Source organism: Lepidochelys kempii, chromosome 14 (assembly GCF_965140265.1).
Source record: "Lepidochelys kempii isolate rLepKem1 chromosome 14, rLepKem1.hap2, whole genome shotgun sequence".
In the NCBI taxonomy this organism is placed as follows: domain Eukaryota; kingdom Metazoa; phylum Chordata; order Testudines; family Cheloniidae; genus Lepidochelys; species Lepidochelys kempii.
This window is the reverse complement of record NC_133269.1, coordinates 27,490,929-27,514,790: the sequence shown is the minus strand read 5'-3', so window position 1 is coordinate 27,514,790 and position 23,862 is coordinate 27,490,929. Positions and strand designations below refer to the sequence as shown.

At 53.1% G+C, this 23,862-nt stretch overlaps 1 protein-coding gene across 1 annotated transcript; it reads left to right on the top strand.

Moving 5' to 3' along the window:
• Nucleotides 1-15,386: 15,386 nt before the first annotated feature.
• LOC140898093 (C-type lectin domain family 2 member D-like) lies at nt 15,387-22,541 on the top strand. The gene is made up of 6 exons (XM_073311545.1): nt 15,387-15,420; nt 15,468-15,566; nt 17,876-18,063; nt 18,816-18,919; nt 20,557-20,674; nt 21,477-22,541. Exons 1-6 carry the CDS (start codon nt 15,387-15,389, stop codon nt 21,513-21,515), a joined length of 582 nt encoding a protein of 193 aa, XP_073167646.1. The 3' UTR covers nt 21,516-22,541.
• The last annotated feature ends 1,321 nt before the right edge of the window (nt 22,542-23,862 follow it).

The following is a 23,862-nucleotide window of genomic DNA, read 5'->3' as shown; positions in this document are numbered from 1 at the left end:
TCTTTCTCTTGCTTAGTATCACTTAAATCTCTTCTTTGTTACTATACTTCCCAAACCACCTCAGTGTTGTGTGTTCGAGTGAAGTGTGATTCTCCAGCCTACCCAACAGGCTGAGCTGTGCCCTGTCTCTCTGAAGGTAGCGAATAATTTCTGAGCGGTGCTGGGCCCAGAGTCCAAGGGCAGTTCACCAGACATCTTGTGGGAAGCACAAGAAACCAAAGGAGCAGGAGAGATTCCGGCCCCACTGACCCATGGGAAATTCCCACAGAAGAGCCTACCCAGGGCTCTAAACACGGCCACTTTGGGTGTGTACCAGAGTTCACTCACTGCTAGATGCTGGCCAGGCCTTGTGTCATTGCTTTCTCGCTGGGCTAGCAACCCCGCTCATACTCACTCTTGCAGTTTGTTGGCTGGGAACTCAGCCCTCCAACCAGGTGACTGTCCTTTACTCCACTCCTTCCTGGGTCGTGCTCTTTGCAAACAAAGTCCCAAAATGTCTTGAACAGAAACAAGGCCTTCCACCCTCGTGGGGAGTTCTTCCTCAGCCTGATTTCGGTTCGGCCTGCCCTTCTTGGGTTTCTATGGTCTTCTATGTCCCCTTCCTTAGGGACAGTGAGAGAAGCCAGTCCTACCCTGGACTCCAGGGTTTGGCCCAAGGCCATCTCCTGAACAGCTCGCTCTGCTTCTGGACTTTTGCTGCTGTTTTCCCTTGTTTCCCCTCAGGTGGGGCTCACTTGGTCATCAATTTGGCCTAGCCCCAGGCTAGGCAGCCATAGGCCAAGCCACCCTGTTAGATACCCTCCTCCTTTAAATCCGGTCCAGCCCGGCTGACAGGTTTGCTGAGGGGATGGTGAAACCCCATTGCTGATCAGAAGGAGGTCAGAGTCTGTTCCCTACGAGCTGAAGGTCCGTTTGTCCTGCTGCGGCAAGTGGAGCTGGAGAGCGGAGATGTTAGGTGAAAGAGACTGCATGATGGAGTTGGAGACTGAGGGACGGGAGCCTCCTCCCAGAAACGCTCCCAGGAGAACAGGTTTGAGGAGGAGTTCTCTGGGGAGCCTCCTGCTTGGAAAAAAAAAGGGTGGCACACTGATGAAGATGTCTCTGTCCCAGGGATGGGGGAAGCTCCCACCCAGGCTATGCAGCAGGGATCCCATTTCTCCCCCAAGAAACCCATTTTGCCCAAAGAAGTCAATGGCTCTTACCTCCAAGAGGGAGTGGGCTCTTCCCTCTAGGCCTCTTTGAGAACTACTACTGCTTGCACCCATCTGGGAGGCTGTCACACACCCCAGGACCTAGAAGACACGGGGGGAGGAGGCTCCTCTTCATGTCAGACTCTGAGAGCCCAGAGAAGGGCCAAAGGAAGAATAAAGGGCAGGAGATGAAGCTAGCCCGGAGCCTCTGTCCCATCCTCACCTCCTCAAAGGTGGAGCTTCCTGAGCTTCAGTTGGGCAGACAGTCTGTAGCCCTGACGCAAAGGTCCTTCTGCGCCATATGGGGCAGGAAGATCTCTGCCTGGGAGCATGGGAAATGGGATGGGGGTGAGATCAAGGAAAGAGGGGAGGGATATGGGTGTGAGGGAAAGAGCTCCTGCCCCAGATGAAGGTATCTGGGGGGCCGTGGGAAGGACACAGCTCCACAGAGAGGGGAGAGAGTTCCTGTGAGTGCCAGGGGCCTCCATTTCTGCTTCCACTAGTCCCCCATTTATAGTGAGACACAGCAGTACCTGCAGCAGGGAGCGGGACTTGCTGAACAGGGAGGGGAACCTTGAAGAGCATCAGATGAGCCACAGCCCTTGCAGCGCCTCGGGCATCTGGTGCAAGTGCCGAATCATGTGAAGCTGGCCCATGACCTTGGCTGTGACATCCTCATGCTGCAGGGGAACGAGAACATGTCAGAGACTGAGACACTCCCCAGGAATCAGGGAGGATGAAGGGCACCTGGAACCAGCACCATCATTTCCACGCAGCAGCTGCTCATGTCTGAGTGGTAGATTCCAGGATGGAGGCTTGCTGTCCTCTCTAGTGACCTTCAGTGCCAAACCCCCTCCTTGTAGGGTGAGCTCCTGCCACTTCCCCATCAGTGCCCCTGACAGCTGTTCCACCTCCAACCCACCTGGGGACACCGCTCAAGTTCGGAGGACCCTCTCTTCCACCCCTACCTCCATCCCCACCCAGGTAGGGCAGGGAGGGGGCTCTAGAAGGGTGGCGGGGGGTGGGAGGGATTCTGGCAGCAGTGAAGTGGAATGGGGAGAGCTTGAGACCTTTAACCAAGACACCCCAGTGACAAAACCTGAAACCACAGGATGGCAGCCCTGGTGAATGGGGCAGGTCAGCAGCCCCTGACGACTGAATCCTCCCAATCTCTCGAGAGCGGGTCAGGCCCTACCAGCAGCAAGACCAGCTTTCCACACCCATGTGCCTCAGTCAGTCACCATCACCAGTCAGTCCTTGGCCTCCCAGGATGCCAGGGATGGGAGCAACTCTCGATGGTGGCTGGGGTGACATGGACACTAGGCCATGGGGAAATGGGTGCAGCTCTGTGGGGCAGGAAAGGTTCCCAGAGGGCACTTAGGGGACTCTCCTGTCCTTCCCAGGAGTGATAGCAGAGCACCACATCCTAAGAACAGAAGTCCATGAAGGCCAGAAGTCCCCACTAGGCTCCTTGCTACCAGGCCAGCAAATGGCGAGAGGATGGGAATGAGGCCCTGGGTCCCACCCCAAGCTTCTGAGTCAATTGCAGCTGCTTACCGTGTCCCCCATCAGTTGCTGGGCTTCCCCCAGGAGGGAGTAGACCAGCACCAGCCCAGCCTGGCTGACACGCAGCAGGGGGTCGTGGATGGCCAGCAATGCTGTCTGTACGAAGGATCTTCTCTGCCCGACGGAGAAGAATTTTTCAAAGACCTAAAACCAAGAGGACATGAGGCTCGAGTAGATTGCCCAGAGCCAGCCTCCAAGTCCTGGCGGTACAATGGCGTCTAGTGCCCGAAAGGGCGGGGAAGAGAGCTGCTGTGGCCAAGGCAGTTCATTCCCCAGGAGGCTTTCAGGGTCCCAGGGCTCATGGAAGCCCCTTTATTAAAAGGTCGCAGATGCTGAGGGACCAAAGCCTTCAGTGGCTCTTTCGGGAAGGCAATTTATGGCAGGGGCCAGGATGGGCTGGAAATGGATCTCTAATGTGTGTGAGCAGGCCCACTCTGCGGTGCAGGGCACAGAGACGACAGGGGACTCTGTCTTGCTTCCAGCAGAGAGATCTCCTGCACCTCAGCGGCTAGAGGAGTGTGCGTGTGTTGTTGAGGGGAGGAGGGGGTTGGAGCTGACAGACCAAAGGTCTCTTCCCCGCAGCTTAGTGATTTCTCTCCTCGCTGGGAATGGCCTCTGCAGCTCCTTGGTTTCTTCAAGGGGAATCCAACCTGCAGCCTGACAAGAACAAGGAGACTCCTGGCCCAGTCCCAGTGTGGGACCTTTGGCACCAGCGTGTCCCACTGGTTGCTGGATGAGGAACTGTGAGCTGGAAATAAGGAGCAGGCTCTTTTCCTGTCTTCAGGAGGCCTCCACTGCAGGGAACCCAGCCAGCTACACTCCCTGAGCTGTGTCATGCCCTGGCACAGTGCCCTTACCTCCCCCACTCTGGCTGTATTCTTGTAGCCTAAGAGCCTTCTGTCCTGGTGCCAGTCATAGCACCAGAGATCCTCCACGTCATGTATGGTCAGACCTGGAAGAGAGAGAGAGAGAGAGAGCGACTTTTCTCCTCATTCTGATTGCAGTTTCTGTGTCCTTCCAATCCCATTGGTGGCTGCACAGTGGAATGGAGAAGAACAGAGGCAGAGAGAGACTTGTCCTCCGGCTGGGGTCAGTCTGAGAGAAATGGTCTAGGGTCCCATTATCAACATATGGTCACTCTCAGTCCCCTATTGGGTTCCGTGTCCCAGCTGGGTTCCTTACCCTTCTGTTGGAGCAGCAGTTGGTAGAGCCGGTAAGTCCCCTCCCTGGCCTGCCGGCTGATGTCCTTGTCTGGATCGCTGACAAATAGAGCCAGCTGGGCCACATGGCGACCCATCTGAGGGAACTCGGCTGAGATCTAATGGAAGAGAGAGCAGAGGGGACTCCATCAGCATTTTCCTCTCAGCTCCCTGTCTGCCCTGGGCCAGAGGGCTCCTTCCCCTTAGCCCCTCTACAGGAGATGCTGGGGGAGAGGAGCTTGAGATCGAACCTTCATTTGCTCTGCTGCCAAGGGAGCCCGGGATGCCAAGCAGGGGCTGGAGCATGGTCCCCTTAAAGGCCCAGGGTCAACACTGAACCAGGACAAGAAGAACTTGACTCAAGCTAGCTCAGTCCTGCTCTGACTCTGCCTCCCCATGAAGAACCCTCCTAAGCCACAGCCCCGGCAGCAGCAGCAGATCCTGCAGCCCGCTGGAGCCAGCCCGCCTCCGCCTGGAGCCAGCAAGCTGGGCTCGGAGCTCACTTACGTCAAACTCAGGGAGAGTGACTGTGTATCTCAGCAGGGCTGTGCTGCTCCTGATGGCCCTGGCTCGCTCCTGCGACACCCTGGACACGACCCAGAGGTTGACATGCTGTGGGGAAAGGAGGCAGGTCAGACTCAGTGGCCAGCTGCTCCTGCTTTACAAATGAGCCCCCCACGCCTCCAGCCCCAGGGGCCTGAGACATTCTGCGCAGGGGGAAATAGCTGAGTCCTTGATGGCAGAGCTTTAGAAGGGGATTCTTTCCCCCAGGATGCAGCTTGTACCCTTCAGGTCACAACTTCTCCGCATCTCTCTAGATTGGGACAATCTAGGGGCTGGTCCCATCCTCCCAGAATTCCTGATTCCTGAACAGTTCACCAGAAAGAAGACTGAACCCTCGGCCCTTCCCTGCTATGCAAATCCTTGGGGGGAAGTAGGGAGTGACTGAGAGCACAATCCCCCCAGGAATTTCAGAGCAGATCAGAGGGAAGGGCTGATTCCCTGGGGCCCTCCTGTTTCTCTAGGAAGGAGCATGTGCCTCTTCTCTGAGAAGTAGCTCCCTAATCTCATGGGCTCTGTGTGTTGGAGGGGAGGGGGAAGGGTGGATTTTCAGACTCTCTCTCCCCAAGACAGCCAGGAGCCCTGTGCTTAGTGCTCAGCAGAACCAGGCAGAGCTCTGGCTTGGAGTCCCAGCTCCTTCCTCTGTTCCTCAAGAAGGAAGGACCTGACACTACATTGCACTGACCCACCAACCAAGGACGGCCCACTGGGGACCCAGCTAGGAGGACAGAGTAGAAAATGGATCTTCCAGTTTCTCCTTACCAGTCCCCCAAAGAGTTACGGTGAAATGGGGCTCACCTCCAAGATGAAGTGGAGCCTGTCTGTGTCTGGGGACTCTGCCAGCAGGTTCCCCAGCATGGCATCCAGGACCTCTGCGATGACTTTCTGCAGAGTCTGCAAAGCATGGGTCAGAGTTAGGGAACCTGGGCCTACACCTGCCACAGGATGGGAAGAGGGGTCTCTGGGAAGCACTGGGGAGACTCCCAAACACATCTCCTGGCCTCTCTCCTTCACATCCCACTGCAGGCAATTTGCAAGAATTGATGACCCCTGGAGCTTTAATCCATGAGCTTAGCAGGTCTCTGCAGAGGGCCTTGTAGGCAGAAGAGTAGGAAACAGCCAAGTTGCTATGGATGGAACCTGGGCTTCTGGGCCAAACACGGCTTAGGAAAGAAAGAAAGAAAGAAAGAAAGAAAGAAAGAAAGAAAGAAAGAAAGAAAGAAAGAAAGAAAGAAAGAAAGAAAGAAAGAAAGAAAAATCCCCCAGGGAGGGGTAATCTCTTCCCTGCTGGAGGGAAGGATCCAAGCCTGCAGCTTGTTCCATCTCCACTACCCCACCCCTAAATCTGGAGCTCCAGCGAATCAAGGGAGTAGGGACCAAGGACTACTCTGGAAGAGGAGGAAGATGGAGGAGGAGGTACCTGGATGCTGGTGGTGTCCTTCTCCGTGCCCAGGGTGAAGACGGAGTGAAGGGCAGCTCGCAAGAGGTGGGTCTCTAGGGCTGGCTCCAGGGCAGGTTTCATGGTGCTGGCAAGAGAGAGGAGCTGCTATTAGACTGTGCAGTACTGGGTGGGACTGTCGCCAACACAGACACCAAGCCACAGGGATAGAGGCACAGTCTGGCGAGAATGGAAACTGAGGCACTTCGCTAGGGAATGACAAGGCCAAGGTGTCCCAGACAGACAGTGGCAGGACAGGAATAGCTGCTGTTCCCTGGAGCCTGCTGCCCCTCCTGTATCGGAGCCCGGGAATGAGCCCCTCCCCAAGGCCCCTGTCATGTTATGGGAGTGAAAAGAAGAGCCCTGCCAGGAGAGAGTGACCCTCCCCACCCCACCATCTCTGCCAGAGGCGCCACTCTTGGGAGGTGACTTGGGAGGGACAGTGATGGTGACTCCCAGCCTTGGGCCTGAGCAGCACTGGGGTGAGGGGAGCCGGCAGGGTGGGGGGGTGGGGCTGTCTCAGTACCAGAGGTAGCCCACTGCAGCCAGGGAGTGGGCGAGGACGGCGCTGGGTGACGAGTCATCGGGAAGCTCCTCGATGAGCTCCTGTGAGACGTGAAAGAGACAAAGGAGCGTGTGAGATTCAGGCCCGACTGATGCCTCCCAGTGAGGAGATGACACAGCCAGTGCCCCACATGGCCAGCAGGATCCCCCACCACCTCCCGCTCCTCCAATTCCTTCCTGCCCATCCGACTTGTCCCCCTTCTCGGATTCCTGCCCAGCTCACTCCCAATCCCCTTCTCTCCTCCTCCCTGTCAAAACTGCCCCCATTCAGCCCCATCCCGACGACTGAGCTGGGACCATGAGATTCCTTGTCCCCCACTCTCAGCTGCCCCCCATCCCCACAATTCTCCCCCTCCCTCCAGCTGCCGTATGGCGTGTCTCACTCACCACGATCCTCTTCACCACAGCCGCCTTGCAGCAGCGCGGCTCCAGCGTGTCCTCCCCTCTCTCCCGTGCAGCCAGACATGCGGGGTAGATGGCCTGAAGGAACAGGAGCTGCTGCCCCTCATCCTGTACCCACCGGGAGTGGGGTATAGCGAGAGACAACCTGTTAATGAGGGACCTTCCTGCCCCACCCACACCAGCTCCAGGGCTCAGGCCTCAATGGGGGATTGTGGGGACCCGCCTATTGTCCAAATCCCCCCCCACTCCTACACAAGCAGGATCAGGAACTGGGACAGTGCCTGTGGGGGGAGATGACTTTGGCTGTTGTGGGACACCCCCATCTTGGGGGTCCCACATCATGGATGTAAAAGGGCCCCATTGGGGGTGGTGGATCAGGAGGCACAAGACCCTCAGCAGGGGGTGGGGATGCTGGGAAGGGACAGGACAATCTTGGTTCCAGCCCAGTGGGGAACATTTGTACCTTATCTCTGCACTGGAGCTGCTCTCGGATGACCTTGAGAGCAGCTTCATCTTTGGCCACGTCCACCCCTTCCTCCTGCTCCGAATCCAGGGGGGTCCCTGCACCAGGGAGGGAAGGACAGGGGCGTGGTGGGCAGAGCAGGATTCAAGACCCCCCTTCCCACCTCAGGCACCCAGGGCAGATGGGGCCCCAAACCTCCCTCTCAGGGATGCCTTCAGCCCCCAACAGCTGCAGAAGCCCAGAGAAGAACCCCCCCTCCACTGGCCAGGACTCCAGGGGAGGTGCCGATTCCCCCGGCCCTGGAGCAGCAAGGACCAAAGTGGCAGCAGCTCTTCACGCCCCCACCCCCAGGTCCCCGTGCGGAAGGGGCAGCTGTGTGATGGCTGCTGCTGTCCGTGGGGTTCGCGGGGCTCAGGCCAGACACCTGGGCTGGGACCCCCCCCCCCCGTATCCCTGGGAGAGCATCTGGGCCCAGGGTGTTCACATCCCGTCCTCAGCCCTCCCGGAGCCCAGCCCGGCTCCTCACCTGGAACAAAGCAGTGGCCTCCATTGGCCTGGCTGCTGCCAGATGCCCAGGTGCTGCCGCTGTCCCAGGCTGAGCTGCCCGTGCTGGGACAGGGACCTTCCCCCTCCTGGCCTGCAGGGGCTGGAAGGTCCTCAGAGACCGGGCAGGGCGATGCCTCCTGATGGGAACGAGGTCTGGGCTCCTGGGGCCGCTGCTGCCCACACAACAAGCCCCAGAGCCACCCTGCCCGGCGCCCCTCCTGGGATGGGTCCTGTCTGCGAAACCGCAGCCTGGGCCAGCTACATTGGGGCCTGGTCGGGGCCTCTCCCAGCTCGGCGCCTGCGCCGGGAGCCGGGGTCCTTTTCCAGAAGGCCGGGCACTTCCGCCGTCTGGCCTGGACGGGAGCTGCTTCCCCACCAGCAGGGATGCAGGGGTTGCTCTGCCCCTTGGGAAGACGGCAGCTGCTTCCCTCAGGCTCTGGGGCCACCTGCAGAGCCTTCCTCCGCAACATCCGCAGGAGCCTGGCCATCCTGGAACCGAGCGGGGAGCAGGGGTGAGACTGGGCTCAAGGCAGCCTTTCACTCCTGGGCCTTTTCCGTCCCTCCTCCTCCCTCCTCCAACCACAGCCGCCCCCTCTGCCCGCACAGGAGTGCAGGGAATGCCATCTACACACACGGGCAGGAGTTCATTGCATGATCCGCTCCCAACGTTCCCCCTCGTAATCCCTGCTGCTGCAATAGCCAGGAAGTCTCATCCTTTTCCAGCAATGCGGTCAGTCCCAAAGACCATCGGTTACTCTGGAGAAGCAGTCCCCTCCTGTCGTCCCAGGCCACTCTCCCACCCAGGCTAGAGAAGGAACAGAAGCCAGGAGTCCGGACTTCTCCTGGGAAATCATTCCTCACATCAAAGTCACAAAGGCCCTCGGCACAGGAAGCACAGAGCCCTCCTCATTCCCCATTGATTTCCAGGCTCAGCAGCTCACAGGGTCTGGCTCACCTCAGAGACTCTCAGCCTGGGGAAGGGTTGGGAGGGAAGGGCTGGGAGGGGAAGGGCTGGGAAGCCCCATTGCTGGAACCTTTCCAAACACACTGGAGACGGCTCTGGAGAAGCCCCTGCCTGGCCTAAGAGTGAGGGGCTCTTGGGGGCTGTTTGCAAATGAAATCCCCCTTTGGAGATAGTCTCTCCCCCAGACAGAGAGGGGAAGACACCGAGGAACCCGAATGCCACTCACGTGCTCTCAGTGATGGTACAATGGATGGCGGATGTTCAGGGTCAGCAGACGTCCCTCACCCTCCTCCTCACTCTCCAAGCCCAAGGCAGGCTGGAGAGGGTGGTGACCTCAGGAGTTACCCTGCCCAGCCAGCAGGCAGGGTGATGACACGAGGGCGATCGACTGGCTGTGAAAACAAGAGTCTGTCTGATTGCCAAGGGACGGAGAAACTCAGCCAGCAGCAGGGGGTGCAGAACACGGCCCTAGGGCGGAGGTGACAGCGCCTCCGGGATCCTGACATCCCAGCACTTTACTCACCTTCCTGGAGCCTCCCAAACCCACTGGGCTGTAGCCATGGGACCCCAACCCTACTGACGGCAAACGGGCCTCAGCTGCGACCACAGGGTCACACCGAGTGTCAGAGCCATGGATGGACCCCTTCACTGACCACTGCCGCACACTCCCTCCCACAGCTGGCAATTGCAACCAGGCCCTAATGTCTGGTCCCCCTGCCTTTGAGAGAGAGTGTCACTCCTGCTTCCATTGCTGCCTCTTGATCTGTGGGACTTTGGGCAAGTTGCTCCCCCTCTCTATGGCTCTCTGGGACTCACATTCCTGAATGGGCTTTATAGAAGACAATGGTTAAAGTTTGGCCCCAACTAGTTCTTGTTTCTCGAGACTATCCATTTTAGCAAAGTTTAGAGTTCTTGACATTCAGCACCTGGAAACATCCCTTTCTCCTTCGCAGATGGCCTTAACATCCCTTATCTCACCCAGGCTTCCTGCTGCCTGGAGTTAGAGAATTGACCCTGTTCCCATTGGACCTACCCAAGGTGTCACACAGCGAAGCGGTGACGGAGCCAGAAAGAGAAGACAACTGTCCTGATTCCTGTTCTAACTAACAGACAACAACCCCCCAGAGGCAGGGATAAGGCCCAGGAAATAAGGGGTGAACATTTTCATGGAAACCTTTTTCTGTCAGAAAATCCATTCAAAGGAAACCACTTTGTTTCTTGAAATCATAACAAGTAGGATGAAAATTCTTTGCAAAAATATCTATTTGCAAAACAAGAGCATCTCCTGTCCGTCACAGTGCATTCAACTGTCTCATCATACACAAAGGGGAGACACTATGCTCTAGAAAATTGGATGAGATGCTTCACTCTGAGCTAAGTAGTTGCTGCTTTTCACAATTCCAAAACAATAAAATACAAATCAAATTGAATATTAGGTTATAATCTGATATGGCTCAGTGTGATAGGACACCCCCCAGTCTGCACTGCTCCGAGTGACACTGTTCAGTGGATCCCCAGCATCCACCCATGGTGAGGTAAGTGGGAGAGGATTGTTATTCATTCTTGACAGAAGGAGAAACGAAGGCTGAGAAAGGAGCAGGGACTTGTCTTAGCTGATGCAGCCAGTCAGTAGCAGAATTGCTCTCAAATGAGCTACAGACCAACAATTGTTCATAGTAATTATTCAGCAATTATTTCAGAAGAACTGGAATGTTCGAGAGGATCATGAACTGCTCCGAGACAATGAATGGAGAGCAGCATCCACATTGGTCAAACGTATAACTGATTGTGACTTATTTGCTTGGTCATAAAAGAGAACAACAAAGACCAGAGTTTCCTCCCTGTCAATAGCCCCCTCCTCAGCCAATCAAGGTTGAGACTTTGAGGGGTGGGAGGCTAAGGGTTCTCATTAAATAGCCCAAAGAATGGCCCCGGTCACCACCGAGGGGATCACTCTCGGAGCACTAGTCCAGTCTCACCTCTCTGTGAGGGCCTCCCACAACCCCCCCGGACCCCGCTCCACACACAGAGCTCCTGGTGGTGGGAGGAGAGCAGAGGAAAAGGACAAAGGAAGCAAGAAGAGAAAGGTAGGAGGGACAGAGGAAAAGGGAAAACAAAAAGGAGAAACCCCAATGTCCCCAGTAATTCTAAGGGACAAAATCCTAGGTCGGAAATAAAATACTGCCCCCACAATCTAATGTTTTCCTTTCCTAAAAATCAGCCAGCACCTGATGGATCAGACTGAACAGGTTCCAAACCTCTCCGAGGCTCTTACCTTCTATACAGGGACGTCTGTTTTCGAGCAAATCCACTAAAAGAAAAGGAGAAAACTCCAAAGAGGGTCCTCCTTGCGCTCACGTACGTGCAAGTGAATGCTCTCTCAGTCCTCCAGGAGAGACCTCGAGAAGGAGACGTGCTGAAGCAAAGCCACAGGGATCTCCGAGCTTGCCCCTGTCCTGCACCCCTGTCCTGCCTGGCTGATGTCAAGTTCTCTCTGTGAGGTCATCGCCTCCCCACCACCTTTGTCCAATAGGCTGAGGTCCTGCCAAAGGCTCTTGTGATGTCACTGCCACACCCACCACTCCCCTGCAGTGCTGATGTCCTGCCCCTGTCCAGCTACATTGGATGTTTCAGCCGCTTCCCCTGGATCACCCCACTCAATGTCACTTCCTTGTGGGGTGACACCGACTACATAGTAGAACACAGAAGTTCTTCCCCAGGCCGCAATTAGGTTTTCACAAGTTAGTTGACTTTATGGCCAGAAGGAACCATTCGAGCATTTAATCTGATCCCCTGCGTATCCTAAGGCCTCCTGTATGTCAGAAGAGCTGGGCTTTTCTTTTACTCAAACATTTTCCAGAAAGGCATCTAGTCTTTATTCGAAGAGATCAAGAGATGGAGAAGCCATCATTTCTCTTGGTACTTTGTGCCAATGACAAACCACCTGTTAGGATATAGATATTCAGGCCTGTCTGCAAAGGCCTATACTCTAAGAATTTAGGTGTATTCTTATCACTTGGCTAGTGATAGAGGTATAAAAGAAAGAATCAAAATCACTGTCTGCTGGTGTAAGGGCCTTCTCTTACTGTGACAGTCTGAGGCCCTGTTCTTAGGCTAAGGCCTTTGGCTAAGCAGCAGAGGCAGCCATAAGCTGGGAAGCGAACGGTCACATCCTCACATTCCAAACTAGTCACATTGAAATAAGGTGCTATTGGGCTGTTAGGCACTATCAGGACAGGACTGTATTCCTATCACCTCCAGAGAAAGGGAAGTGCCTAGAAAATGTAAAAGGAAACTTAGTTTGATAGCATCCTGTCTGGCAAGAACTCACTTATCAATAGCTGGGATGTGAAATCCTCACTTCTGTATTGTTTTGTCATTATAGTTCCCACTTTGCTGTTGTTTGTCTGTATAATCTCTGTCTGGTTCTGTGATTGTTCCTGTCTGCTGTATAATTAATTTTGCTAGGTGTAAACTAATTGAGGTGGTGGGATATAATTGGTTACATAATCATGTTACAATATGTTAGGATTGGTTAGTTAAATTTCAGGAAAATGATTGGTTAAGGTATAGCTAAGCAGAACTCAAGTTTTACTATATAATCTGTAGTCAATGGGGGGTGGGTGGGGGTGGGCATGTGGGTGTGTGAGATGGGAACAGGGAATGGGGGTAAGAAAATTGGAATCATGTTTTGCTAAAGGGGGAGATGGGAACAGGGAATGGGGGTAAGAAAATTGGAATCATGTTTTGCTAAAGGGGGAAATGGGAACAGGGAATGGGAGTAAGGAAGTTGGAATCATGCTTGGCTAAGGGCAGGAATCGGAACAGGGACATAGGTGTAAGGCTCTGTGGTGTCAGAGCTGGGAAGGAGGATACTAAGGAAGGAAACTGGAATCATGCTTGCTGGAAGTTCACCCCAATAAACATCGAATTGTTTGCACCTTTGGACTTCGGGTATTGTTGCTCTCTGTTCATGTGAGAAGGACCAGGGAAGTAAGTGGGTGAAGGAATAAGCCCCCTAACACCACCCTCTTACAAATCTGGGTCTTATTGTCATTATCCTTTTTCTGATTTCTGCTTCCATCCATGGGGTTTTGTCATGCCTTTCTCTGAGACATAAAAGAGCCCTTTTATACTCAACATTTTCTCTCCATGAAGTCAAGCAACTCACTTCTCATTCTTCTCTTGTATATACTAAGCAGATTGAGCTTTTTCAATGTCTCATAATAGGGCATCATCCCCATCACTCAGTTATGAATCTTTTCTGCACCCTCTCCAATTGTTTTAACATAATATTCAAAATGTGGAAACAAGAACTGGATTCAACATTCCAACATCAGTCTCACCAATGCTCTTTCACTTCCCTTTCCATCCTCACTACTCTATCCAGCCAAGAATGGCTTTAACCTTTTTTAACACAGTTTCACATTGACAGCTCATGTTGAACAGCTTGTCCACTATGACCCCAAAATCCTTTTCAGGGTCACTGCTTTCCAGCGGATTGTCCCCAATTCTGTAGGGTGCCGCCTGACTCCTTTGTTACTGGAGGTATGGGGTTGCATTTGGCTTTATTAAAACCTAATTCTTTAGTAAGTATTTTAGAAGAACTAGCCCATTAGAGAGAGAATCGTGAATTACTCCAAGACAATGAATGGAGAAAAGCGGCAAGTGCAATCAAATACATGTTTGGTTACGCCCTATTTCCTTGGTCTTAAAAGAGGGTCACAAGGACCTGAGCCTCCTCCCTCACAATAGCCCCAAACTCCCCCAATCAGCATTGAGACTCTGAGAAGCAGAAAGCTGAGAGTTCTCACCAGATGTCCCGGGTCACCACCGGAGGGAGTCACTCTTAGAGCACTATTCCAGCCACATGTCTTTGGGAGGGCCTCCCGCAATGAGAGTTGGAGTGCAACCCCCCCTCCCTCCCTCCGTCCCCAACTCCACACGCACAGACAGGTCCTGGTGGTGAAAGGAAAGCAGGGGAAAAGGACAAAGATGCAAGAGAAGACGAGAAAGGAGGGAGAGACAGGAAAAGGGAAAACAAAAAGGAGAAACCCCAATGTCCCCAGTAATTCTAAGGGACAAAGTCTTAGGTCGGAAATAAAATGCTGCCCCCGCAATCTAGTGTTTTCCATTCCTAAAAATCAGCCGACACCTGATGGATCAGACTGAACAGGTTCCAAACCTCTCCGAGGCTCTTACCTTCTATACAGGGACGTCTGTTTTCGAGCAAAACCACTAAAAGAAAAGGAGAAAACTCCGAAGAGGGTCCTCCTTGCGCTCACGAATGTGAAAGTGAATGCTCTCTCAGTCCTCTAGGAGAGACCTCGAGAAGGAGACGTGCTGAAGCAAAGCCACAGGGATCTCCGAGGTGGCCCCTGTCCTGCACCCCTGTCCTGCCTGGCTGATGTCAAGATCTCTCTGTGAGGTCATCGCCTCCCTACCACCTTTGTCCAATAGGCTGAGGTCCTGCCAAAGGCCCTTGTGATGTCACTGCCACACCCACCCCTCCCCTGCAGTGCTGATGTCCTGCCCCTGTCCAGCCACATTGGATGTTTGAGCTGCTTCCCCTGGATCACCCCTCTCAATGAGCGTTCATTGTGGGCTCAAGCCGAACACAGTAAAACATCAGAGGCTTCTCCCCATGCTAGGCTCATTTTTCATCAATTAGCAGACTTTATGGACAGAAGAGACCATTAGAGCGTGTCATCTGACCCCCTGCATATCACATGCTTTCTGTAGAGCATAGGAGCTAATTTTTGACTACACACGTTCCAGAAAGGCATCTAGTCTTCATTAGAAGACATCAAGAGGTGGGGAATTCCCACCACTTCCCTTTCTAGTTTCTTCCTTTGGTGATTCGTCCTCACTGTTGAATATGTGTGCCCTCTTTCTAATACGAATTGGTCTCTTTTGAGTTTCCAGCCACTGGGTCTTGTTATGCTTTTCTCTGATAGATTAATGAGCCCTTTAATACCCAATATTTTCTCTCCATGAAGTCACTTCAACACTTCAATGATGTCACCACCCAATCTTTTTTATAATCTAAACAGGCTGAGCTCTTTCAATAGCTCACTAGCATCTGCCAGGAAGGGAGTCCCCACAGAGGGACACCATAATCTCCCAGGGAGGGAAAAGGCTCTCACTGCCATTTCTTAACCTCATGGGGTGTTCTCCTGTTCTGCCAACCCCACCCCTTTTTCAGTATCTCCAGGTGCCTGAGGGAGCAGGAACCAGAGGCCATCCTGCAGCTGGGACAGAGATGGAGGTTGATGACCTACCTGCCCGTAGTGACCATGGTGCAGGACAGCCCTCAGGACATGCGAATGCAGCTCCAGATCTGGGAGCAGCTTCCCTTTGCTGGCACGAGACCTTGCAGGTTGCGGTGGGTGAGACAGGCACTAACTTTTGGAAACCCTCAGTGGGATCAGAGGGTAATGGTTTGTAGAAAGTGGTGTTGGAGAGCTTTACAAAAACTAGACAAGAACGGTGCATGTTGCAGGGCAGCTCCAGCCCCGGTGCTGTCAGTGAGACGTGTCCTCCCAGCCCTGCCTGACGGGTCTTTCTGTTTCAGACCCTCCTTGGAACTGCAAGAAAAGTCCAACCTGTAGAGTTGTGGTTGCAGTGATAGTTGTATGGTCTGCGTTGATTGCTGCCATCATTGCTCTGGCAGGTGAGTTCCCAGCTTCCGCCCCGCTCCCTTCCCCTCCATCTATGATCTCCGCCCATCCCATTCCCCCGTGACCTGCCACACTCACTCTCTCCTCCCGGCCTGTCCGGCTTCTGCCCCTGGGGCAGAGGATTCCTGGGGGATCTTCCTCCCAGACCCCTGCACCTGGGCACTCTCTGTGTCAGGACGATCTGACTGACATTAGCCCCCCCAGCCCATCTCTGAGCACTTTGGACCCAAGTCACCTTTGCCACGCGCCATGAAGCAGTCCCTGACCAGGGTGTCCAGTGGGACAGGATGCAGTGCAACCCTGAGCCCTTTGCCTTCCCTGTGTTACTCTGAGGTTACCAGCTTGGCCTTCCTGGATCTTCAGGTCACGCCTGTGGCCGGGCGGCAGGTGCTGCCGTGTTATTGAAATGAGCCATAGAATTAAGTCAAGACCCCTCCACCAGCGCAGTGTGGAAACCCCCCAATCGCTGAGCTTGGCCATGAAGTGTCCCTTAGCACCATTCACTCCCCCGGGCTGCACAGACAGCGTGTGCTCATGCAGAGGGCGTCTGTTTCCGGTGAACATGAACCCTGTTGTATCCCCCCGTTGTCAGGGGCAGGGCGTGCTGGGGAATGTCGGGGGTGGGATTTCTCTATTGTCCTGGGATCCGATCACTGGGCCCCAGGAGGGTTTAGCAGCTGGCAGAGGGGATTGAATCCAGGTCCGTCTGCATTAGGAATCCTCTGTGCCGATGTCATGACGTCCGTGTAGTTGAATTGGTGCAAACCGCTAAAGCAGACGCACTGCACTGGTGCACAAAGGAGCTTGCCTTGGTGCAGTTTGCTGCAGGAAGTTACCAGAGCGAGCCGCACTGCTCCAGCGCATCTCCAGGAGGTGTTTGCCCTGATGTCACTGCGTCACTGTGATTATACTGGTGCAGATTGCTCGGATACAGATGCGCCCTGAATCCCAGCTCCCTGCTGTAATGGCAGGCTGTTGCAATGGGCAGCATTGGTTCTCGCTGTGTAAGGTGGGAATCTGTGAGCTTAAGGTTGGTTACACACCTGCAGGTGCAGGGAGCTCTGCAGAACATGTGGCATCTGAGCTGGAGATGGATGGTGGAGACAGCCTGTGCCATCAACTGTTAGTCACTGACTTCTCTGCTCAGTTCAGTAGGGCAGGGGTGTGGGCTACCGTGCACTGGACAGTGAAATCTACAGGGTCAGACATGCCTTGTGAGTGAGGTGAACACATGCTCGCTTTCTGATCACCGCTGCCACGTTTCCTAACTCTTCCCAACTTAGAGTGTCTGTTCCTCGCTGAGCGCCAGCCACATGGGAAGGCTTGAAAACCAGCTACCGAGTTACTGTGGTGCAAACAAAAGTGACGTGCTCGAAAACATCTGGAGGGGTTTGAGTCCAACTCCTCTCAACTAGACAGGCCTTTCAAATCCTCTTTGGTGTCACTTATGGGTGACCCCACTGCTGCTCTTTCATGGCTCTGAAAGGGTTACACAGCCGTGAGGGCTTCCAGAAAGTGCCTTTCTTGCTGCTGTGTTTGGGGAGAGAAAAGTCTGCAGGTAGGAGGTGAATTAAGTTCCATCATTCCTGGCCCACAGTGCAACAGGTCACTTCCCATGGCTGTGGTTTCTGGCGCCCCCTTGTGGCTTTCATGTCCCTGAGTGAAAGTTCCCACGTTCTTCTCAGTTGTTCACCTGCTGTTTGTTGCTAGGTTGAACGTCCAGCTGTTGATCTTGTGCCTGGGGTGAAATGCTCTGAGCTGTGTCAGTCCCTCGCAGGCTGGGAGTGTCCCTGGAATCCTTCTTGCCAGGCAAATTTACAGTGACAAACGTCTCCGTCCCCCTGCATCTGATTGCAGTGGACCAGCCCCAGCTGGGGGTCCCAATGGGCTTGGCAAGCCGGTCAATTGACTGCCTGTTTGGCAGCAGTCAAATGCTCCAGCGAGAGCCCTGGGGGTAGGAGGCAGCCTGCCTTTCGGATTGCGTCTTGGAGCCTCACTGGTGTTTTCCAGAACTTGGTTTCATTGTTTTGCCTTTTTTTTCTGAGCTAAAATAACTCAGTGAAGTACATTTTTTAAAAAATTAGGTAGATCCATATCTATCGAAAGCTAAACCTACTGGAGACAATGACGTCTTGCTCTTTTTTCTTCCTGGCGGGAGGTAACCAATTCTGATAAATTGGTATTTTAAAATATCTGACCACTCTTTGACAGATTTGACTGGTCAGTTGACCAATTTTTGTACCAGTCAAATGCCCAATTCTCGTTGCAATTCTTACCCTCCATGTGACTGTCTCATTCTCAGCGCTGACCTCTCAGCTTTCATCAGCTGATCTGTGCCCCCCTGCGAGCCCCTCGTGCCCGGACGGCTGGAAAGGATACCGAGGGAAATGCTACTATTTCTCAGAGACGGAAGGGAGCTGGACCGACAGCCGAAGCCGCTGCTCTGCCCCGGGTGCCTCCCTGGCTGGGATCGACAGTGATCAGGAAACGGTGAGAGACTCTCGAGTTGCCAGACACTAATCTGGGCACAGGGATGGCTGCTGCAGCAGGACCTGGGCTCTGCCCCATGGGGTGAAGAGCAGCTGTGAGCCCTCCCGTGCTGGGAGGCCGGAGTGAATGAACTTCCAGCCGCTGAACGCCAGCCCTGGCTGGGCCCAGGGCCCTACTGCCTGTGTGTGATCACAGGGATTGCCCATTCTCCGCTGCCCCCCTCCCCAAATAGGGAGACAGCTTCTGTCTAGGGCAGGGCTGGCTCAAGCATCTCCTGGCCTGCTGGCTGCTGGAGTGGGACTGAGAACCCAGCCAGTGCTCCTGTTGTGGGGATGGGAAAGGAGCAGCCAGCTGAGGAGGCGGGGGAGGAGGGGATCCTTTCACATTGACCCCTCCCACTTCAGCTTGCCTCCCTCCCTCCTCCTGCCTTGCTGGGGTGAGCGGTGGCTGCTCTGTGAGAAGAGCCGTCTCTGCAGAGAGCTCAGACCCAACAGCTGCCCCCAGCTCAGGGGGACTTGGGGTGTGGGTAACTGGGAGCACCGGGGTGGGGCTGCTGTGTGCGGTGGGAGGGTTAAGACTGCCCGGGGGATCTTGTGCTTTGCAAGAGGGAGGGGAAAATCCCCCCTGAAAATAAACTGAGCACCCTTCAATATGTGACTGGGATTCTCTGCAGCACAGAGCCCTGGAGGGGCGGTGGGGGGGGGAGCATGGGAGGTGGGGCTGATACCTGCTGTCCCTCAGCTTTCTTTAAGGCGTTCCTGCTGCGCCATAAGGGTGTCTATGACCACTGGATCGGCCTCTGGAGGGAGCAGGGTCAGCCCTGGAAATGGGCCAATGGCACCAAATTCAACCACCTGTGAGTCTCTCTCACCCCTCTGGACTAATTCCCTGGGCTTGGGGATTCTGGTGTCTGAGCGGTTTGAGCTCAGGTAGATCCACCATTCAGTGCTAGTGAAACCACCAGACACGACCCTGGTCCGTTCGCGTCCTGCGTGTATCGGAGACCGATGGGAGCCGGCGTGTCCCTGAACTCTCGGCTCCTCCCCGCAGCACGGTGCTGGGCCGGAGACAGAGCCCGCCATAGCCAGAGATGCCCTCGCTGCGCGCTGGGATTTCAGCTGGGACACTCGCTGTTCTCCCCCAGCCCTCTTCAGCAAGGTCCCTGGGGTGTCTGACCCGCCCTGGGGAAAGGAGGCAGCAGGGAGCTCAGGTTAACAGTGGCTGCTGGAGAGGGCAGCATGCCGAGCACTGCATGGCAGGTGCAGGTCCCGCTGGGGATTGCAGCCGGCAGGTTTGAGTGACTTGGCTGGTGAGGCCTCTGAATCCGCAACAAGGCACCGATGTTAAAGGAGCCTGCGGTTCACAGGTGCTGGACGCCTGGGGCTCCCACGGGAACGGGGTACAGTAGTGATGGCTGCCCAACACCCCGCGATGGGTTTCAGTGGGCTCCAAGTGTGATCACAAAACCAGCGCTGCTTGAACCCTGGGACTTCAGCAGTAGAAGCATGAGCCTCTGCCATAGGAGCGAAAGAATCCACTTCTTTAACTGAAACTCCCCCCCGATTGATAAAGCTCTTTTGCAGGCCAGCCATTAGAGGGGGATGGAGACCCCCCCCACTTCTCTGGTCTGGGTTACTTCAGTACTTTGAAAAATCAGGCTCTTTTGGCGCTGGGTCAGGGCTCCCCAATGGACAGTCCCCATTCTGCTGTATTGGACCCAACCTTTGGATCCCACCTGCTTCCAGCCTCACTGGGTCTGAAGAGCTACCAGACACTGTCCTGAGTTCGAGCCTCTGTGGCATTCTCCTGGGGTACAGACTCCCTGTCTGGTATGCTCCTTAGGATGTGGGACCCTGCAGATCAGCTGCTGTAGGATCCAAAACCAGTGCTGAACCCTCCCAAATCTCCCGAGAGGCATGTTGTCCCTAGAGCTCCACCCTCCACACCAGATGAACTCTGGGAGACTTACGTGAGGGTTACAAACAAGGAACACATGCTTTCACAAAGGAACTTCTTCAACACTCTCTTTTTCCCCCATGCCCAATGGAAAGCTCAAGAGTTATAGATCAACGGAGAAGGAAACCCCTGAATGCAATTTCTTCTTTCAGTGTCATCTTGGTTCTGCTCCATGTGTTTCAAGGAGGCGAGATCCTTCCTGTCCCCCGCTTTTCCTGCTCAGTCGTCTGGTTCTGGTGATGGTCTGCCCCTCTTGTTAGAGGGCCGGTCCCTTTTGACAATCAGTCTAACAAATTCTCTCTGTCCTGCTGGGGACTGTCCATTCTTCAGCACCCCTGTGGGCTGCTCAGCATAGAGGGTCAGGAACAGTCAGCGGTTCTGCAAAGCCCCCGCTGTCCTGAGCTCTGCTCCTGAGGGGCTGGGAGAGTAGCTGCTCCGCACTCAGGCCTGCACTGTGGAGAATGGCTCCCCTGGCTGGGACTGGTGTGAAATGCCCGGCCTCTGCCTGACTGCAGCTCCCTGGCTTCTGTGTGGCAGGTTTCACTTAAGAGGAGGAGGTGACTGTGCGTATCTGAACGACGAGAAAGGGGTCAGCAGCTCACGGTGCTACATGGGAAGACGGTGGATCTGTAGCAAACCTGAGGTGTATGTGATGGTGTCATAAATATAAAGGGAAGGGTACACACCTTTAAAATCCCTCCTGGCCAGAGGAAAAATCCTTTCACGTGTAAAGGGTTAAGAAGCTAGGATAACCTCGCTGGCACCTGACCAAAATGACCAATGAGGAGACAAGATACTTTCAAAAGCTGGAAAGAGGCAGAACATCAAAGGGGTCTGTGTCTGTCTGGGTGAGGCTTTTGCCAGGGACAGAACAGGAATGGAGTCTTAGAACTTAGTAAGTAATCTAGCTAGATATGCGTTAGGTTATGATTTCTTTAAATGGCTGATAAAATATGTTGAGCTGAATAGAATGAATATTCCTGTCCGTGTGTCTTTTTGTAACCTAAGGTTTTGCCTAGAGGGATTCTCTATGTTTTGAATCTAATTACCCTGTAAGGTATTTACCGTCCTGATCTTACAGAGATGATCCTTTTCTTTTTACTGTTTCTTCTATTAAAATGTTTCTTTTCAAGAACTGAATCCTTTTGTCATTGTTCTAAGATCCAAGGGCTTGGGTCTGTGGTCACCTATGCAAATTGGTGAGGATTTTTACCAAACGTTCCCCAGGAAGTGGGGTGCAAGGTTTTGGGGAGGATTTTGGGGGGAAAGACGTTTCCAAACAACACTTTCCCAGAAAGCCGGTTAAACGTTTGGTGGTGGCAGTGGAAGTCCAAGGGTCAAATAGTTTGTACCTTGGGGAAGTTTTAACCTAAGCTGGTAAAGTAAGCTTAGGAGGTTTTCATGCAGGTCCCCACATTTGTACCTTAGAGTTCAAAGTGGGGAAGAAACCTTGAAAGATGGGAAAAGAGACCGCACTCGAAAGGGGCTCAAAATGAGACTCCTAGAAGTGACACTTATACAACTCACACCTACTTGAACAAGCCAAGATCTCAAAATCAGGCAGTGGGGCCCTCAAGCAATAAGTGTGTCTCGTTTAAACTCCGTATGTGCCATCTGCTTTTGAACCTTTTAAACTCAGGGTTACGTTGTCAAGCTTTTCTCTGCAGCTGAGAGGGAGTGATCTCATGAGAAGGAGTCTTACCTCATTTCCCCAGCATGTGGCTAAGGGAAGGCCTTGTTCATTTAGACTCCAGAACAGCATTTCTCAAATGCAGCCAGCAGCTGATTGTTTTGCAGCCACAAGAGCCTCCAAAGTGCCCCAACAATCGCTCAGATGTTAAGTATTAAAGGTGTCTTCTAAATGCCATAAATCTTCATGCGTGCTCCCTTTTAAATAGTACCATGCCGGCAGAGCTGAGCTACATAGGTGTGGTTTTCTTTCAAGTCACAAAGTGTATTCTTTGGCTAAGAACATAAGAACGGCCATACTGGGTCAGAGCAAAGGTCCATCCAGCCCAGTATCCTGTCTGCCAACAGCGGCCAACGCCAGGTGCCCCAGAGGGAGTGAACCTAACAGGCAATGATCAAGTGATCTGTCTCCCGCCATCCATCTCCACCCTCTGACAAACAGAGGCTAGGGACACCATTCCTTACCCATCCTAGCTAATAGCCATTCATGGACTTAACTTCCATGAATTTATCCAGTTCTCTTTTAAACCCTGTTATAGTCCTAGCCTTCACAACCTCCTCAGGCAAGGAGTTCCACAGGTTGACTGTGCGCTGTGTGAGGAAGAACTTCCTTTTATTTGTTTTAAACCTGGTGCCCATTAATTTCATTTGGTGGCCCCTAATTCTTGTGTTATGGGAACAAGTAAATAGCTTTTCCTTAGTCACTTTCTCTGCACTACTCATGATTTTATAGACCTCTAACCACTGTGTTTACATCTCATGTTATTGTAGCTCTGTAAGTGGCTATGGGCCATCTCACTGCGTGGTGTTTGGGTAGGTTGCGATTGTTCATGGGGGTGGGGAGGGAGGTGAAAAAGTTAAAATGTGACTGGGTATCAGAAAGTATTTCAGGTAATCTAGTGCCAGAAAATGACCTTGAATGTGACAGCAGGTGGCTCCTCTGGGACCTTCTGCTAAGAAAAGCAAAACATAGAAAGAAAAAGAAACACTTCAGCACCAGGGGGAAAGGCAGTTTCCTGTGTTTCCGAAGCCATCTGATTCCATTTCTGAACAAGTTGCAGTGTGAGAGAGAAATTCATCAAATTGAAATGTATGTCGTGCAACGTCCCTACAGCACTTGTGCAAGGGAAGTTGAACCAAATTACTACGGTGAGCTTCAGAGGCGCAAGCTGTTAAATGATGCAAAAACCAAGCTGAAAAGACAACAGCAACAGCTCAGATTTTGTTGTTACTGTTATCATTATTATTACTGGGCTATGTTGACTGGGTTTTTTTTTGTGTGAAAGAAACTTTGGACATATTGGCAGATACATTCTTTCGTTATTAGTCATTATCCTTTCTATTATGTAAAGCATTTTTAAATTTAGTTCAGAATTGTTGTACAGCCGTCCACCTTTGACCAAAAAAGCAAAAGAACAACAAAACAGACAAGACTGTGCAAAGCACTGGTTTGTTCTGTGTTTAGGTCCAGTAAAGATAAGACACAACTGTACCTTATATTTATTATTGAGTATGCAAAAAATCCCTATGTAAATATGCACATGTAATTTATTTGTTTGTTTTTCCTACAGTTAGTTAAGTATTGTCAGAGCCTCATTCTGAGGCTGCCAAAAATTTGTGAGAACCCCGGCTCTAGAAAGTGTTAGAAAACAAAATCCTATGTTACCATTACTTTCCAGTATTTGCAAAAAGAAAAGGAGGACTTGTGGCACCTTAGAGACTAACCAATTTATTTGAGCATAAGCTTTCGTGAGCTCCAGCTCACTTCATCGGATGCATTCAGTGGAAAATACAATGGGGAGATTTATATACACACAGAACATGAAACAATGGGTGTTACCAGTATTTATTCACTCTCGCTTGCATCTCTGTTCTTTGATAATAAACTCATTCCTGTTTTCTGTATATCTAATTGCTGTGTTCTCAATAGAGTGGTTGGCCTGAATTGAATCTTACAAGCTGCTGTGGACCGCGCCTGTGGGATTAGAGTCACAGTTCTGCATGTGCTCCGGGGAACGGGCTGAGAACTCCCGAGGGACGCTCAGAGGTTTTGGGAGTGTCGATCGCTAACCTGTACACAGAGAGCGAGGCCTGCAGGGGGCTGGAAGGTCAGGCTTGCGCTGCCAGGGGTGGTGGTTTGAGAGAGCTGACCCA